Genomic DNA, 19,083 nt, shown 5'->3' on the forward strand with positions numbered 1-19,083 from the left:
TAAGCTGCTCACTGATGCTTAGTTTAGGTTCAACTGGGGTCACTCGGCAGCAGATCTCATTACAATCTTGATCCAAACACGGACAAAAAAGCTGAACTGGTGAGGTGAGGGTGACTACCTTCAAGGCAGCATTTGACTTCTCGAAATTGAAGTCAATGAGAATCGGGAAAACTTGCACTGCTTGGAGACCTACCTAGTGCAAAGGAAGATAGTTGTTCTTGTTGGAAGGAAATTGGCTCAGCCCCAGGATATCACTGCAGGAGTTCTTCAGGGTAGTATCCTAGGTCCAACCATCTTCAACTGCTTCATGAATGACTCTCCTTCAGAGTAGACCAGGTCGGAGCAGTTCTGAACTTTGGCAAGATGCTTGAATAGTAGGGTACCCCCTTTGGAGAGGTGTTGGGGCTCTTTGGTAAATGCAAAAAAGTTGTTGCAAAAGCCACAGAAGTGGCAAAACAGTCATTTGCAAGTGTCTGGCTTTAACCCATAAGAATAGGAGTGAGGCAACTGCACTTGGCAGGACAAAATCTTTTTCCCTTACTGACTCAGCTACCCAGGTTGCAGGAACGAGGGAGTGCCAGTGAAGAAACAACAGGAGTATGGCACCTTTACACATTGGTGCCATAGAGGGAAGTGAATGTGATCAGCCAGAGGCAGAGCACCAGGACACGAGGTAGAGTCAGTACTGTGTGTACCAGGAAGGAGGAGGATGAGGACGACGACAACCAGGTTTTACCCTGTGGTAAGGGCGTACTGACCTTGGAGCTCACACCTCTGAAAATAATGCCAAAGGCAGTTGAGGTTAAGCTGAGAACTTGTCACCAACACGTGTGGGATGGTGCAGCAATATCTTGATCCATAGTCTGTTGATCCACATGCCCTGACAGTGTCTGTAAATGTTACTGTGGCTCTCAATTTTTATGCAACAGACTCTTTCCAGTGCTCAGCAGGAGGCCTGCCTGGAATCTCACAATCTGCTGCACAAAGCTGCATCAAAGCAGTAACTGATGCCCTGTTTGCTCATGTGGACAACTATTATTAATTTCTCCCTTGATTTGGTGACTAGTAACAGAGAGCCTTTTGCAGAATTAGCAGTCTTCCCTCAGGTGCCACCATAAATCCTCCAACTTAGCTACTGGGCACCTTCATCAATGTGTAGGCAATTTGTGACCATAGTAAAGTTTTCCTTCAGGTATGTGCAAGGTTTCCAAGTAATTGCCATGACTCCATCATGCTAAGGAATTTCAAACTCCCTTATCTTTTCATACACAAAGACAGATTTATGGTTGGACTTGGGTTGGGGGGGAGGGGGGGAGAGAGTTAAGGGGCTAGCTAATGACCACCTTTAGGTGGTCCTTCCCTACACCCAAATGTAAATACAACAGCAGCCATATGGTCACACAGAGTACAATATAGCAGGCTATTGGCATTCTCAAATTGCACTTCCAGTGTCTTAACAACTCAGGTGGAGTTCCGTCGTAACCCCCTACAAGGAGTATCCAAAATTGTAGTAGTATGCTTCATAATATTGTGCAGCGGAAGAGCCTGCAACCTGAGGAGAAAGATACTGCGGCCAGAGCTCCAACATCTAAGGAGGAGGATGCTCATAAGGAAGAGGAAGCCCCTGTCCATTCTCAGGAACATGGTATGAAGAAGGATGAGGAGGGCAGCAGTGGAAGAGCAGCTGAGAGGCATGACCTTGTAGCCAGGGCTGATTCTGTACAGGAAGGGCTCGGTGCCAGGGGTGTCCTGGTGCACAACAGATTCACACAGGTTCCTTAGATTTAACACTTCCCTGGTCAGTTACTTCCTCATAACATGGAGCCTACAGTTACTCAGGGACATTCCTGACAAGAGAGAAAAGCAACATCAATGAGTTTGACTCAGTTACATAAATAAGGCAGAAACCATCACCTTCATAACCGTTGACCACAACACATTGTAAGCACCCAGTGTAAGACATCATCACAACCTGGACCCTTCAACTCATCGCCAATGCTGTCAATGAGGTGCTCGTGCTGTCATCTTGTGCCTACTCAAACTGTGCCCTCAATGTGGAGATTGCCAGTAGGAATTACGACTTCACATCTAATACTGGTTGATATGATTGTTTTTGCCAATTTACATGCAGATAATGCAAATTGTGAAGAGTGAGGCCACAGCTGTGCTCGACCAGCTCTTTGAATTACTATGTCATCATCCATTCACCTTCATGGCCCAGTCTTAGTACTAGACAACATGCAATCCTACCACAAATCTTGGTTTCTTACACCTATGTCATTTGGAATGTAAAGGCATCCAAAGTATTGTGGATAGCAGACAAGCAATCTTCCCTGCAGTATATATGACCCCCTGACCTGTGTTACCTGCACTTAGGTACTGCATAACACTTAATGTGACGATGACTGCTTTGCACCCAGCACTCAGGTGAGATGCACCTGATTAACTCCATCTGATCATTGAGTTTGATCATTAGTCTCCTTTAAAGGCAACCCTGGGTGGACAATGGATGATGCAAGGAGCATTTCAGTCTTTGTATTTTTATTTGCTACTACCTTAAGTGAAAGACCAGAGAAAGAAGAAGCCTTCCTCTGCCTCACAAATATGGTCACACCCTTGTTCCTGTTGAAGTTAATGTGAAATGTACCTCAGCATGCTGCCTTCAGTGTTCCTAGTAAGAACATGCTTCATGATGTTTGCAATACCATTGACATTTGTATTGTACAAACACCGAGACAACTAAGAGTGTATATACATGTAATCAAAAAAACGCTTAATTGTGATATGTACAGTGTGAAACGTGTAATCATGCTGAACCCACGAGTGCTTTAGGCAAGATGGCACCCTGCACTTGTGCACATACCTACAAAGTGGCCACTGTGTTGCCTCAGAGGAACTGGAGCCAGGCTTCTTACTTCTTGGCTGGAATTTACTGGCCATTCCTGCACATCTGTGAGACCTTCTGGTCCCGCTGACGGCGAACCCCCGCCACAGGTTTCCCGGCAGCGAGAGATACCCTGTTAACAATGGTGGGCCACCTCTGCTGCTGCGGAACGCACAAAAATCCCACCTCTTGTTTTATGAGGCATTAAGGACTGTGGTGAGCTGCCTAATTATACAGCCATCTATTGGTGATCTCCTTCAGATCACGGCCTCTACATCTCTGCATAGGCAGCTGTGGTCACTGGCACTTGTGAAACAGGTGAGGGCTCTGGTGGAGGGGCTGACGAGTTGGAGGAAGAGGGTGCTGAGAAGCTCATGTTACCTTTAGACTCTTCAGTTACGTCCTTTAGCCTTGAGATGGGGTTGATGGATCTGGCTGCAGGTGTGCAGCAGTCATCCATTCTAGCAACAATTATGCCAACAGTGCGACTGTCCTGTTCAGAGTTCGCAGTGCTCCACTTATGTATTCCATATGTCAGTGCTCACACTATGATTGGACTGATCCAGGCTACTAAGGGAGTTAAGCAGTCTTTCCTGGCTGAGATGCTGCTCTTGCATCCACTCCAAGTGTTGCTACATGTGTCTCTCCATAAAATTGGCCAATCTCTCATGGTTGGAGCTCCTGCAGTTAAGCATCTGAGATAATGTGAAGCTTATCAACGCCATGGACACCTCCACCCTCAGCACATGAGCCTGCATTGCCTCAGTGAACTCCTTCAGCTGTCCACACATCTGTATCTGATTGCCTAAATATTGCGCCTCAAAAGGTGACACCTGAGACTCCATGTTCCTGCCCACTGGAGCGTCACTGTGCATGTCTTTCCTCCCTCCTCCATGGGGGACTGCACACATATGTCACTGACTCTGACTCCAAATCCTACACTCTGGTGCGGTACTGTTTACCCAGTGTCATCAACTCTACATGTGCGCTACATCTCTCCGAGACGGTGGTATCTGAGTTGGTGGAGTGTGAGCTTGTATGGTGTCACCTTATACTCAGTGAACTGACAGCTTTACCTTCACCATTACGACCAGGTTGCAAAATGCATTTAACATAGCTTATCACCTGCTGTAGGTGATTCTCTGACAGCCAACTGGACAGGCATGCTGGCTAATTCCATGGCTATCTGCTCAACTGAATGAATCATCTATAACCTTGCTGAACCACCCCCATCCAGGCCGTCTCCCTCATAGACCCCAAGACAACATGAATTTACGTTAGCCTGATATATAATGCTGCAGGGAGAATTCTCTTTAATATGTCTGTACATTGCAGTGCTTTTCACATCTGTACTAAGCGTGGCTACATGAGCAGTTTGGACATAAAAACCTCAGTGCTATAGTTGAAGCATGTGACGAGTCTCGCACCTTAGCTACAGCATGCAGATGCAACACCTTACTTAGACTTTTGTGAGGATGTGCCAGAAAACTCATCTCGCTGGAATGCAACAACCATGGAACCTTTTCTGGCATTGACCCCAGGATCTTATATATTCGCCGTATGCACTTACTGCCTTCATTTTGGTGAGAATGTTGCACTGGCCAGCAGAAAAAATAATTTACCTTCTCTTCTGTACCTCTTCTACCAAAATTCTCAGGCCCTGGTCACTGAACCTTGGTGCTGCAATAAAAATGTAAAAGGAGAAGGGGCATGACTCATGCATCTGACAATGCTTTCAATCACATTTTTATGCCTGCATGCACTAACTATTTTCTCCATATCATCACTGAGTACTGTAGAGGCTAGGGGAGCAAATAGCCCTGCACAAATGCATGATGCTATGGATATTACAGCTGTCACTCCCAGATTGCGTGCTGTGCTCCTGATCATTAACTGCCCTACTGTTTCACTCTCTGTTAGTCACACTCTTGTGCCATGCCATTTGCAGTTATGAGGGATCTAGTAAACGGTCGGCTGTGTCGGTGCTTTCTGATAGACAGGTAGCAAGAGGGCAGGTGGATAGGCTAAAGGACCTTGGCACTGCTCACCATAACTTTATTGAGGCATAATATTTAACTATGTTACCGCAGAATATATTTAGCAGGTCATGCTGCCAAGATGCTGCCATCTCCATGGCTGTATCTTGTGAAGCCACTCGATGCTTTCACTGGTTCAGTGCACTCCTTTCCTGCAATGTGAGTGGACAGCAGCAATGAGAATTTTTCCCAAGGGAGAGCCCATGATGGGCCATCTGTTCCAGGGTCAGCAACCAGTTGAACAACATTTAGAGAGTTTACATTCATTTGAGTGGTCAGTGATGTCTCCTCCAATGAACAGACAGTAAACCATCGACTTTCTTGCTCAGAACAGAGCCTTCCCCCTGGCCCAGTTTTTCTACCTGACGAGTCCCCCAACCCACACTGGTCCTGCCTCCACCTCGGCACTACTTCTGCAGAACTCCCATTACAACCCATCCTGACCTCAAAATTGTGTCTTTGTTTAAATTGTGCATTTTGAGGAACAGCAGAAAATCTTGTGCTCTTTGGAGTGAAGGATATTAGTTCAGGAATTGAACTGCTTTTTCCTCATTACTTCTGGAGCAAACATATCCCAGCTTGATACAGAACAAGAGTCTCTATACTCTGCTTCAACAATGCACCTTAACCTCAACCTCAGAAGATTTGGCCCCACTGCACCAATGTAACTTGTCTAATTCCTTACACAAACTACCCTCAGGATTTTTCTGAGTCAGCTTACCAATTTAATGCAGATTCATTGGCAGTTTTGTGCTTTTCTACCGTTCCCACTAGGAGATGAATTCTGACTGCTCAAATTGGTTTCGTGTTGGCCTGTTAAAATCAACTGAGAAAGGGATAGCTTTGATTGGCCCAGACTTCAATTCTGATCCAAATCTCAGTGGTGATCGTTGTGATAATTCACTGCACCAGGCAGCCTTTCTATGAATGTTTAAAAATATTCTGCCCCTTTTGTTAATAATATATTTGTATGTGCTAATTTTATTTAAACTTCCCACAAGTAAAATTAAGGGGGTTTATTATGGCTTCCTAGCTAATGCCAGTTGGCATGTCTGTTTTGCATGGTTTCAGCTTTCAAGAGCTTATGAGAAAGGGAATTGGGTTTTCCATCAGATTCAACATTGTAGTTTAGTGCCGGGGGAAAGATTTTAATGCCTGAATTTGAGAGAAGTTTTCATTTACTGGGCTAAATGTGGTTAATATCCAATAAAACAAATATTTATACAAGTTCTATATCAAAACAGAGATAATAAGCTTCAGGCATCAGAATAGGTTTGTAACACTTTCAAAAGCATAGGATATTGGTCCAAAGAGAGAGAGAAACATAGAGAGAGCAATAAGAAACTGCACAAAACTTTCAAATTATCACTTGTCTTTCTCTGTGCTTTTTAGGGGCAGGAGTATTTAGGAACATGAATTAAAATCAGCTCAGAAATACATTTTAAAATTTGTTTTTATTTTATGCAGCAAAATTGACTGCTCAATACTTGTGTGGAACCTCGTGTGTGTGTATAGTGAAAATAATATTTCAGCCAACACATACTTCCTAGCAACTCTTCCCAAACCATATTTATATGCCTGTGCCTGCTTTCTTCCATATATTTTGATTTACTCACTGAAGAATCTCCAAAAGCTTCTCCATCATTCAGAGGAAGGTATTTTTGAACATGGCTCATCTTTTTAATTTTTAGTAGAATATTATCAGATAGGGAAGGATTACTGTATGAATGTAGCCACATACCAGCAAATTAGTTTGCCCCGGTTATAAAAAGTGCCAGACAGCAGCCATCTTAGTGAAATAATTTTCCAACAGCAAATGTTAGTGGGATTTTGATATTTCAGTGAGATGATCACTAGTGAATATATTTCAGTATTGACAAGGCCATTACATTTAAACATAATTTAGTATCGATCAAAGGCATACTTTTTTAGACTGATGAAAGTGCATACTAGATATGTGCAAATACCGTTCTTGTCGCACGCAGGCTACTGTACATTTGAGCGAGTAAGTTATTTGAAACCTATTACTTTTATCTTCTTTTGCTCTCATGAAAATTTATTTAATGTTTAAAATTTAGTCATTCAGCTCATTCAGAAATGTAGCATTTACAATTCTTGTGCTGCATAAAGCATACTTTTCTCAAAACCATAAAGAACTGATGAAGCAGAAAATCTGTTCTTATTGAATATGATTCAGCCTTGTTTTGGCAATGTTAGGATTTAATGTTTGCTTGTAATGGGCAAGCTGGTTTGGCAGCCTAGTGTAGTGTAGTGATGCCTGGCTCTAAATGTACTGCGATCTCAGCCTCAGCTAAGTGGAGTAGCACTCTAGCCTTTGCTAGAAGATATGGCTCCCTGGTCCCAATCCATGAAACTTGAACACATAATCTAATACCATTCTGAGGGAGTGCCAAACTGTCAGAGATGTGAGATTTGATATTAAGCCAAGGTGTCTCAGGTGAATAAAAAAGATCTCATGGTACTGTATGCAAAAAAGCAAGGTACTTTTCCTCAGTGTCTTGGTCAATATTTATCTGTCAGCCTACATCATTGAAACAGATTATCAGATCATTTCATTAACTCATTGCTGGAGCCTTGCTGTGTATGCAAATTGCCATATTTTTTGCATCAAAACTTGAAAAGTATTTAATTGGCTGTAAAGTGCTTTGGGGCATTCTGAGGTTGTGAAAGATAGATACAATTTTTACCATCGCTTTCCATCTTGTATTCTAGCTTTCCGGTGTGTGCAGCCTTGAACGCATCCCTTTCTCTTTGCTGAACCATTTTGTTTGCTATCAGATCCAGATACTGGATGCATGATGTAAGCTACCATTGTGATGTTATAAAAAACACAGTTGCTCATCTCCATTGCTCCATAGTAACACTGTTACAGTATGTTTTAAAATAATCAATGTATACCAGAGTTGCCCTATTCATTACCTGCATTCAGGGTGATTCCAAAATGGTTTTTCATTTGATATGCATGTTATTTAACACTTATTACAAGCATACTCATATACACATACATGGAGAGACCCACACAGTTTAACAGTCAGATCTTAGATAAAGTATCATATTTCTGTTAAAATCTATATGCAGTGCATCAGATAGACACAGAGTAACCCTATAATCCCATTCTGTAGATACTGGAGAGGCTGAGAAATAAGAAATCAGATGATATTGACAGGTTAGCACCATTAATAGGATTCAGAACTGTTTTATTGACAAGGCAGTACTGTTAATATGACCTACTGTATTAAATTGACAGGAGAAATCTGGCAATAGAATCCTTTCTGTGCTGTAATTGACAGGGAAACCCTTTCAATAGGGTCTTAATGCGCTTTTTATTGACAATGGACCTATCACTAAGTACATATATTTGCTGAATGATGTAAATATGCTGAATGCCATAGTACAGTCAAGGCAGCAGTGTAGTTACTGGCGTTGTGGATTGTGTAATAGAAGAGTGAACTGATGTGTATGAAAAAAATCACGTCCTGTAATATGCCCATAAAAAACAAACATTAATAAAATTGCCAACAACCACTCCAGTTATCCTAATACAATGTGACATATTCCATGTTTTTTTTTAAATGGATGAAGTCAAAACAAAGTGATTTTTCAGCACCGAGGGTATTTCTTGACAACTGCTTTCTACTCTAGATTTTGCAAGCGCTTTAGACCTTCTTACGTGAAATTCATTTAACCCAGTGAGTCTTGGATTTTCTTAACTCTGTTACAAACAAAACAAAGAAACAATTGTGAGTTCTCTCAGGAATGTTGTGGTTCAAAGGTTTCGGTAATTCCAGTCCTTTCCTCAAATGTGAGTTCATATTTAGCTGGATTTTCAAATTAGCTCATACGGATTTCATTACCTGATATGCTGGATGAAGTTACTGTGTAGCACTGATCTTCATTATTCCATGGCTTTCAATAGATTGTCTAAAGCTGTGGGTGGACTTGCAGAGAATTCTGATTTCTTGATTACTACTCGCAAAGCATTTTGCCAAAATATCCATGGTTTTACTGAAAAGGGGGAATTAATGAGCAGGAGAAATGATGAACAACTAATGCGTGTTTGAAACTGGGTGGTTCATGTGCACTGTTGAGGCTTTGTTTGCAAAGCTTATAAAAGGAAAGATGAATCATTGAAGTGAGGAGAGTTACCTCTGTGTATCTGTTTGTTTGTTCTGTCACCATCTTTAAATGGGGTGTTTTAAATGGTGAACAAGATCATGACCTGACTCATTAAAGCTAGTTTAGAACAAGATCCTATTTACATGTCACAAACAAGAAACCTGAGAAACTAATATAATTTATCAGTGGAGCGGTGTTAGGAGAAATAAAAGTTGGTCAATTTGAAATGATTCATTTATGGTATCTCTGAGCACCATCTTTTTAGTCATGTTTAGAAAAATAGAAACACCAGAAATAGGAGGAAGCCATTCAGCTCCTCAACTGCTCTATGATTCAGTTAGTTTATGGCTGATCTGCACAGCAGCTGCATTTGTTCCATATCCCATGATATATTTTCCTAACAAAACGTGTATCTCAGTGTTGAAAGTTCCAATAGTCCCAGCATCCACACCATTTTGTGGAGTGTTGAGTTCCAGATTCCTGGAAAGAGAGTTCCAGATTTCAGATGCCTACTTTAAATTAATCCCAGGAAAGAGAAGACTTGGTGAAAGAATTTCTTTAATGGGTGAATGGGTCAAGCATAGACAGCTAATAATCATGACAAGATAAAGGTATGACACTGCATCATTTTATTACAGTCTAACAAAGAAATGATCAACTGCCCAGCAAAGCTGAGGCATTACTAAGCATAAAGTTTGATTGGAGCTATAATTTTACACATGGAGCCACAGATTCCATCACAAATTACCCACAATCCCTTGGCTCATCAGTAAACCTTCATTCTGGGCAGAAGAGATCGCTGTGTTATGATAAATAAAGTCTGGGGCAATTAGAAAGACTACTATTTACTAAAACTTCTGTTTGACTTTTTGTTGTCACAAGGATCTCATGGCATGAGGATCTAATGCCTGAGGAAACAATATGACATTGATGGCTAAATAGTGTCAGAAGATTGTCTTCATCTGTGATGAATATGAGGCAAAAGCTAGCTGATACTAGTGCGACCTTCATATGTATGGGCAGAGCATGACTCGTGGTATTCCTGAACTTCAGATGCACCTTAAGCTCACTAAGCCACTTGTGCACTATAAACTGACTAACCCTGCACCTGATGGTTAATTTTTGTGCACCTGCCTTCCTGGAAAGTTAGTCTAGAGAACAATATTCACAAGTGAAAAGAAAATAAGCATGATTAACAGTGGTTCTGTAGAAATAAGATCTCTTCACACTTTATTGTCCAACAGTAAGTATAACTAAGGTTTAACGATGGGCTAAAGTGTTAATTTGTGCCGACACACATTATTTGAATGTCTAATGGTTAAATTCTGCACTGTCTACAGATAGGGATTCAGTTTTTGTGGTTGTTACTGACCTGCAAATCCAAGTAGTGTTTGTATTGCACTTATACAAATGTGCAGCAGCCTGTTTATTACTCAGTGTACATAGGTTTGCATTAAAAACGAATATCCAAATGTCATAGTATTGTATGAATAATTTCTTAATACTATAAATAAAACAACTATTTGAGACATCTAATTCTAGTGTAATTACAAAACTTGTATCTTTACATTTGGTAAAAAAATGTTCCTTTGATGTTTCTGCAAAAAAGGTGCAAACACCTATTCATGTTGAGACAAATAAAATGGCACTTCATTTTGAACCTTTGTATTAGTATTTTACACTAAAAGAGATGTAACTGCTAATATTACATTGGAGGCAAGAATTTTGCATGGTTATTTAATCCCTTGCAATTCTGTTTAATAGTTTTTACTTTAAAAATTGAGAGTGGGGGATTTTACATTTGTTTAATGAAAAAAATGGTGATGTTGAAAGTTCAAAGGTCACCTAGTGTGCTTAATTTCATTTCAATAGTGCCTAATGTATCTGTACATTATTCTTTGTGTGCTATTCTAAATGCAGTCATTCACCTAATTGTGAATCCCGAAATAATTCACAGAGAAACTTGACACAAGCACCTCACATTAAGCCTCTCTGTTTAGAAGGAAAAGCTGTTGTTGCAATTCTGTGAATTATATAATTGCTTCTGAAACCAATCTAATACAACAATAAAAATAGTGATAAAAATGATGAATTGAAAATTACACCCAGAATTGCTTGATGCTGAGAGAGAATTAAAGTTCCTCCCTAGTTCCATCCATGCTCAAATTCAGATTCAACAGTTTAAAGAAATATTTTACTTTTGATAGTGGCACTGTTTAAACCAGCAAAATTCTTGCCCTATCTGTTTGTTTTGGATAAACAGTTATAGAGGTAGGGGTTTTTCGAAAGCAATTATAGTGGACAAATCTAAAGATAAAAAGGATTTTATGAATTAATCACCTTCCTCTAGGAAAATTTGTTTCTCTCTAGGAGATTTTAATATGTACCAATATACTTAAATTTCTTCATCTATTCTTCACAGACAGACAATTTTCCCACAGAGCCCAATTACATGGGCAGCAGGCAGCAGTTTGTTCAAAGGTAAGTCCTGTTAAATGTCTTGCTCAGCCATTGCATTTGCATTCCTGTCTGCTTTGCTCAGTCAGGCCAAATTACTCAAAATTGATGCGGTGATGAACAGTGGTGTCTTTTGTTTCAGTAATTCCACATTCAAAGATCCAGAGAGAGTTAGTTTGAGGGACAGCGGACACGGAGACAGTGACCAAGCCGACAGCGATCAAGACACTAATAAAGGCTCCTGCTGTGACATGTCTGCCAAGGACGCACTCAAGATAAAATCTACAACAACCAAACCCCCTGTCCCTGAACAAGGTTAGTTAAAGCTGTAATGACTCGAGCAAAAAAACTCCCAAGCTGTACTGAACATTTTTGAAGAGGATTTTTGATGTTTCATTCCTTATTAAAAACGTGGCAGAGACAGATTACTTTTATTGTGGGCAATGGAGAAAGAATCCATTGAAAATAGTAATGCTGAGCAGATGACTTTTTTATCATTCTTGCTTCAAAAATCGCTTGCGTTGTTCCATTGGAGCCCATTTTAACTTTGCAATTAAAAGAGCTGGCGGGTAGATTTTGCAAATTCACACTTTGATTGTGGAGCTGTGTGGGCGCAGAGCACAATCGGGAATTCGGACACAGAAGTCATTGAGCAGAGCAGGATTTCCCATGGGTATTGCATAGGAAATCCTGCCAGATGAGCTGATCTCTGTGGCTTGGTAACTGATGTACGCTCATTTTCCAAAGCTGTGAAGTGAGATTTTGCAAACTGTACCCTTGGATGTTGCATTGATGAATCAATTTTTGAATAAAAAACTCTTCTCCCAGGCGTGGCATATAACACAAGGTGGAGTAGAAATTAGGCAATGTTGCACCCAATGTTTGGTCACAGGGACAAAAACATTCAAATTTGCAAGGCAATGTCCCACATAACAAGAGTGCCTGTCTTACATCCAGTGCCAACTTCGCGTTGTCAATATTTAGACATCCCTGGAGGCTACCTGAAACAGGTGACATAGGCCCCTTACATATGCTCATAAGGCATATAGAAAGATGCTTGTTTCAAGATTTCGCCCAGAAGTTCCTGCATTGTTTTGAATGTGCATAAAAGGCTGCCAACAAAAGGAAATTCTCTTTTGTAACTTACGTCTCCACAGCAATACTGTAGGCTTCCAGCTGCCTGGGCTCACCCAGCTCCCTTTCATCTCTTCTCCACGCCCTCTCCCCTCCCCCATCTACTGAGGCCCGCTGCTAATGTTTCAGGCAGCCAGTATTGGCATTCAGCAGGTTTGCAAGTTGGAAAGTTTGTCCAGTTGGTATCTGTGGCTCACCAGAATTATTCAGATGAGGCCTGAGTCCCAATTTGGTGCTAGCCTTGGGTGTCCAGCCTCTACTGCTTGAATCGCCCAATTCAGGCCTGAAAACCAACTTAAATCAGCTCTGACGAAGGGTCATCCAGACTCGAAACATTAGCTCTATTCTTTCTCCACAGATGCTGTCAGACCTGCTGAGATTTCCAGCATTTTCTGTTTTTGTTCTAGATTCCAGCATCCGCAATATTTTGCTTTTATAAATCAGTTTCTACCCGGATAAAACATTAGGTAGCTATTTTATTGAAGAGAGAGTAATGTTGCTGGTATTAAATTGCTTGGACAAAACAAAAGTGCTGTTTTCCTTTTCTTCTTCTGAACTTTGCCTTGGAATTGACTTGGCATTCTTGCTTTTTCAAATATAAGCTTTTTTATGCAACTATAATTGAACATTGTTTAAAAAAAACACCTAGGGCGGTAGGACTGTTGAAAAACAACATGAAAATGTAACATTTGGAAAGAGGAATTGCATTTCCCGTCAAGTCATTTTGAGGATTTTACCCCCCACCCCGAGTAGGCAGACGTCCCAAAGGGGCAAATAGTTGGTATCCTCAAGGGGAAGTTGAACAGAATTTCTAATGATAAGCAGCTTTCATAAGAATACAGCAGGTATTCTACACAGAATAACTGAATGCAGCTAGCTCTGACTTCTGTGGAAACCCTTGGGCTGTGTAACTCAGTGAAGTTTCTTTTATCAAAGACACCACAAATGAAGGAATTGTAAGCTATTCACAAACTAAAATATATTTTCCCACTTACATATATTGAGATGTGCAGGATAAAGGCTGATGTAGTATATTTTGATACTCGATACCTGCACAATCCAGTACACGTGCTTTGTATTCTGGTTTATCATCTTTAGAGATTTGCTATAATTTTCAATATTCTGTCAGAAGCAAATTGAAGAATCTGTGTGCCTAACTACAAAATTTGGGAGTGTAGGCATAGAGATAACTATCAGGATACACAGAAGGTGCTTTTCCTATTGTGGCTTCTTTTCATTGTTGTTTATAATGTTGCTACGACCCAAGTTCAGTGTTGAGATCTTTAATTTCGTACAAGTATGTCATGCTCTCCCAACTCTCCAGAATGGGTCTTTTTTTTAAAAAGCGCATTTCTGTCCAGCCAACCAACAAAGTTGCTCAGTAAAGGTTCCCTAAAGACTTAAGAAACAGACAAAATCACCTGGTAAATGCAGTTTAAAAAAAATAAAAACGAGGTGATGAGATGGATACCTAATGTAATTTAATTGGTACAGATTAGGAATTTTCCAAACAAACTCCATTTCAAAGAAGTGACCTTGTGAAAGTTTACTTAACAAGAAAGTATATTTAAAAGCTGTGGAATGCATTCCAAAATTGTACAATAATGAAAATTTAAAAATACATTTTTCCTTTATCTGAGACAAATAAAAATACAAATATAGTGCACTTTGAATTCCCTTTTGATATATATATATATATATATAAAATCTTGAATCGCTCCATAGCTCTTCAGCTGATTTGTAATATAGTACAGTGCATTAGATATGATGGACATTTTACTGCTTGCCATACAGAAACCTAAGACCCTTAATATGATTTTAATAAAGGATTTTAATGAAGAAGCTTTTGAAATTATTTTGCTATCTCTACTTTCAAGACATTGCCTGGTATCAATCGATATTAGGGACTGTGTTACAAACTCTATTCGTTGTAAGATCTTATTGCTGTCTCATTGAGCTGGATTATACACTGAGAACAGACTCCCCGCACTCCATTGTAAATTTCAGGGACGAGCCTGCCTCTGTTTGGCTGGCTCGCCCTGCTTTAATTTTTCAGGCAACGGCCCTTTAATTAGTAAGAGGCGGGACTTCTGTCCTTCTCCAAAGAGGTGCCAGCCAATCAGAGACGAGAAGCCACCCCAGGATCGGTGGCCCCTGCCAGTATTGCAGGAGGCCAGGGAGGAAGAGGAACCATGGATGCCCCCAAACCCAGGTACGTCTGGGATCTCACCAGGTTGGGGCTGGATTGGCGGTCTCTGTCGAGGTGGCAGGAGGGCATGTTGGACAGGGCAGGGAAAGGATGGACACAGGGTGGCAAAACTGTGGGATGGGGCTTCTGTTTGGCACCCTAGGAAGGTGGCATTGCTTCCCTTCACTGAGTAACAGCCCATAGGGTTAAGCGCAGACCTCTACCACTGCATGTTGAATCGGAGCAGCGATGGGATGAGGCCCTTAATTGGGCATACTGCCAAATGGCATGGTGTCCTACTTTACAGGTCCACCTGTCTGTTTTCCTGCCTGTCAAATTTATGCCATAATGTTTGAGCATCAGAATCAGAAAGACATACAGTGACTTTACTCTATTAATAGAGCTATGAATGTCTTGATGTGTCGATTGAATTTAACTTGCTTATCCTGCTTCTAGTTTGAATTCACTTGAATCACAAATGTATTTGAAATCTAAAACTGATGTTAATTGTTGGCAATTAATGAAGGATTGAAACCAAATCACACTTCACAACTTTATGAGCCAAGCAACACTGAATAGGATTTACAAACATTTTTACACCTGTTTATTCCTACCCAATCAATTATTATTGCTGTCAGAACATAATTGTGATTGTCCAGGATGTGATCTCCATTATCACCTTGTATCTGGAGAATAGCGTCATTAACATATACTCCAGGCATCACTGATTAATAGAATAATCAAGTAAATGTTGTACTGGACAATATGAATAATGGTGAAGTGTAGATCTATTGCATCAGATCATCCCACATCACAATCACTGTCTCAACATAGAGCCCATTGTGGGATATCCTGTATGTCTGAGCTTTGATTTATCAGGATTAGCATCAATGTTCGACTGTGAAAAACCCAGAATGTCAGGGAAAACATGTACTTTTTGTCTACTATCTTAGCCCAGTATTTTTTCAATTGCTTCTCAGGATGTGGATGTGGCTGGCATTTGTTGCCTATTCCTAGTTGCCTTGGACAAGATGGAAGTGGGCTTTCTTGATTCGCTGCAGTCCATATAGTGAAGGTTTTTCCACAGTGCTATTAGGTTAGGACTTCCAGGATCTTGATCCAGTTGCAGATTGTTAGCAAGTTAATAGTTGGGGCAATCAGTGGACCTGATTTTTTTTAAAAACCTATATAACAAAGGCACTGCAGGACTATAGTATGATATATACAGCGCAAGTCTCCACCAAGTTTCTTGTCAACAACAGCATTGCAGAGCCACTTTTCACATCTGAAGAAACTTACTCCCTTCTGTGAGAGATAACATGTGAATGAATGATTGCAATTACTTTATATTGGAGTCCTTCAAAAGGTGTATGTTGCTTAACATGTATGCTTGAAGGGTTTTCTTGCCAAGCTCTTTGCTGTACCATGTTAATTGCTGTATCCGCCTGTTCTTAATAAGTTACCATCCCATCGTAATTTCTGTGATTGATCCATCCATAGATAGCAAGAACCGATATGAAGGCAAACCTTTATAAAACTCCTTAAAACATTTGAAACAGAGAGTACCAAATAATGAAGCTGGTGAAAATCGGTCGCAAATGAACAATCATTGCCTGTTCTGCAGGGTGGAAGGGGGGATGTTTAATAAGTAGCTAAGAAGGTAATTTTCAGCTTAACTGCTGAAGAATAAAATTGGCATTGCAAGATAGGCAACTGTTGCAGAAACTGCCCAATATTTCTTTGTGTTCATCAATTTGAAATTTACCTCTTGGCGTCAATAGAAAATTTGCTGAGTATGATCTTTCAAAATGTTATTTAAAATCAGGCACACACAAAAGGTGACATAACAGTCTTTTCAACAGTACTGTTTTTATGAAGCATTTAAACATGAAAAGTAAAAAAAAAATCAATAAAGGACTACAGGAGGGAGCTCTTCAAAAATAATTTAAGTCAGAGATTCAGCAACCTGCTGGGAAAAGAATAAATATAAATAAAATTGGGCTGCACAGATTTGGCACATTGTAACCTCAGCTGAAGCACCCCATGGTTCTCAACTGATGTCAGTGCCAATCTATATGAGAGAAAGGAAATCCCTTACAAATGCTTTCAGCATGCTCTCTTCACAATGACAGAGGGAAAACAGGAAAGAGATGTAGGTGAGAGGGGAGATGGTGTGGAGAAAGTGGCAGGGACCACTGATGCTGGACTGGACACAGAAAAACCCCTGTTTTCTTTTTGCAGTGATCTTTACAAAGACATTTAGGCCTAGAAATGCCTTGATTCTGCACCGTTTTACAGATGAACAGGCCAACCGTACTTGTGAACAATTTAAGCCAAAAGCACATTGCCCTCAATACTGGTGCAGGTATCAAAAGATGTGCACAGGGACCTGCCCAAAACAAATCAAGTTTGTTCACATATGCCTGGTCTACATGTGGCCTAACTGTTAAAAGAATCAATGCAGACCAGGACCAAAATAATAAGATCTTAAAACATACGTTCCTGATTGTGCAGTGGAAAGGTGCAAGAGTGCCCGCGTAGCTTCATTAAAACCTCATTGATAGCACTTGAACCCCTCCTTCCAGTTTATTATCTCCTCCTTCTGATCTCATTCTCCCTCTTCCACAGTGGCTTCATACCTCCTCCTCCCCCACATTTACTGTCCTTTTATATTCTCCACCCTCTCTCCTGTTCACCCCCTCTCATGTCAGCTTTCCTTTCTTGAAAGACCTCCCTGTCGGCCAAAGCCAGATAATGCAGTGACCCAAATTCCAAATTTTTTTCTCCTTGAACCACAGAATAATGTTCAGCACACATCTGCAGCTGGCCAATCTGTTGTGGATGAATCGCGAAGTCCAATATCAGGTGTGCCTCGTTTCTGTCATTCCAGTAGAGTAACCCCCGATCTCTCCAATACCCTTATCGATGGCGTCTTTTGATCTAATGAGACCCCCAATCTCTCACTCCTCTGCAGTTCCATCTGTGACCTGGTGCTGAGAGTTTACCCGCCCAAATGCCAACCAACTTCTGAATCCAATTAACTATGACTGTGCGATAGAGTCCTAAAGTGATAATCAGATCTGTTAAATTCATTCTTCCTGGATTCTCGACTACAAATCTGCATTGCTGCTTCATCCCTGCCTCCCCTTTAGTATTAGGACCAACATTTTAGGTCAATAAACTTTCGTGTGAACTGGATTGCCTGGATTGTACACTGTTCTGAAGAAGCATTGGAGAGCGTCCAGGAATGCTTTTTTTTACATTACGCTCCAAGCTGTATAGTCTTCTGCTTCTATCTCATGTGTTCTTATGTTCTTATAAGGCACCAGTGCTTTGGGTCATCAAATTCGAGGAAGGCAGGACCCTGGCACTTGACTTGGTAGAGTCGTACCTATAGTTGGTATAAAGTGGCAGGATCAGGGCAGACATGGATGTTGCAGATGTGTTTCGATGCAGTGTAGGTGAGGGTTCACAAGATAAGCACTGGCGAAGATGCTTTAAAAGGGAATTGAATAAATATTGGAAAAGGGAACAAGGTATTGGGGAAAGAGTGGAACTATTTAATGGCTCTTTCAAAAAGTCAGCGCAGACACAGTGGGCCGATTGTTTTCTTTCTGTGCTGCAAGATTCTATTATTCTATGAGCTAGAGCCATGGGGTTAAATTTACAAAGGAGGTAAGTAACCCCAGGTCAAGGTAAAAGGTGATCTCACAGTGAAATGTGCTTGGTAATTTTATCACAGACCTGGGTTCAATTCCCAGTTTGGGTCACTGTCTGTGTGGGATTTGCACATTCTCCTCGTGTCTGCGTGGGTTTCCTCCGGGTGCTCCGGTTTCCTCCCACAGTCCAAAGATGTGCGGGTTAGGTTGATTCGCCATGCTAAAATTTCCCTTAGTGTCCTGAGATGCATAGGTTAGAGGGATTAGCGGGTAAATATGTAGGGATAAGGGGATAGGGCCTGGGTGGGACTGTGGTCGGTGCAGACTCGATGGGCCAAATGGCCTCCTTCTGCACTGTAGGGTTTCTATTTCTATTTCAGTCGGCCTCCTAATTGGCCTTCTGCTTTTTGCACCCTCATTTTTAGCAACCTGGATTGCAAGCCACCTAGACCAAGCAACTTACCCAGTCTGGACATAACCAGCTTTTCCAGTACCTCCTGCCACCCAATTTTTATCCCATCCATTACCTCGAGCTTCTTCTGTTTCTGATATTTTGTCAGCAGCTTTTCCCTTAGTAAACACCGATTA

The 19,083-nt window shown here is 41.0% G+C and overlaps 1 protein-coding gene across 2 annotated transcripts in view; it reads left to right on the top strand.

Annotated features, from left to right (window-relative positions):
• pcdh17 (protocadherin 17) overlaps nucleotides 1–19,083 on the top strand; it is a 128,855-nt gene that overhangs the window by 7,451 nt on the left and 102,321 nt on the right. For both annotated transcript variants that reach the window (XM_078221693.1, XM_078221694.1), the window contains exons 2-3: nucleotides 11,480–11,538; nucleotides 11,657–11,829. In XM_078221693.1, the coding sequence (XP_078077819.1) occupies nucleotides 11,480–11,538; nucleotides 11,657–11,829 (232 nt within the window). The remainder of the gene's footprint in view (nucleotides 1–11,479; nucleotides 11,539–11,656; nucleotides 11,830–19,083) is intronic.

This window comes from Mustelus asterias, chromosome 10 (genome assembly GCF_964213995.1).
Source record: "Mustelus asterias chromosome 10, sMusAst1.hap1.1, whole genome shotgun sequence".
Taxonomy (NCBI): Eukaryota; Metazoa; Chordata; class Chondrichthyes; order Carcharhiniformes; family Triakidae; genus Mustelus; species Mustelus asterias.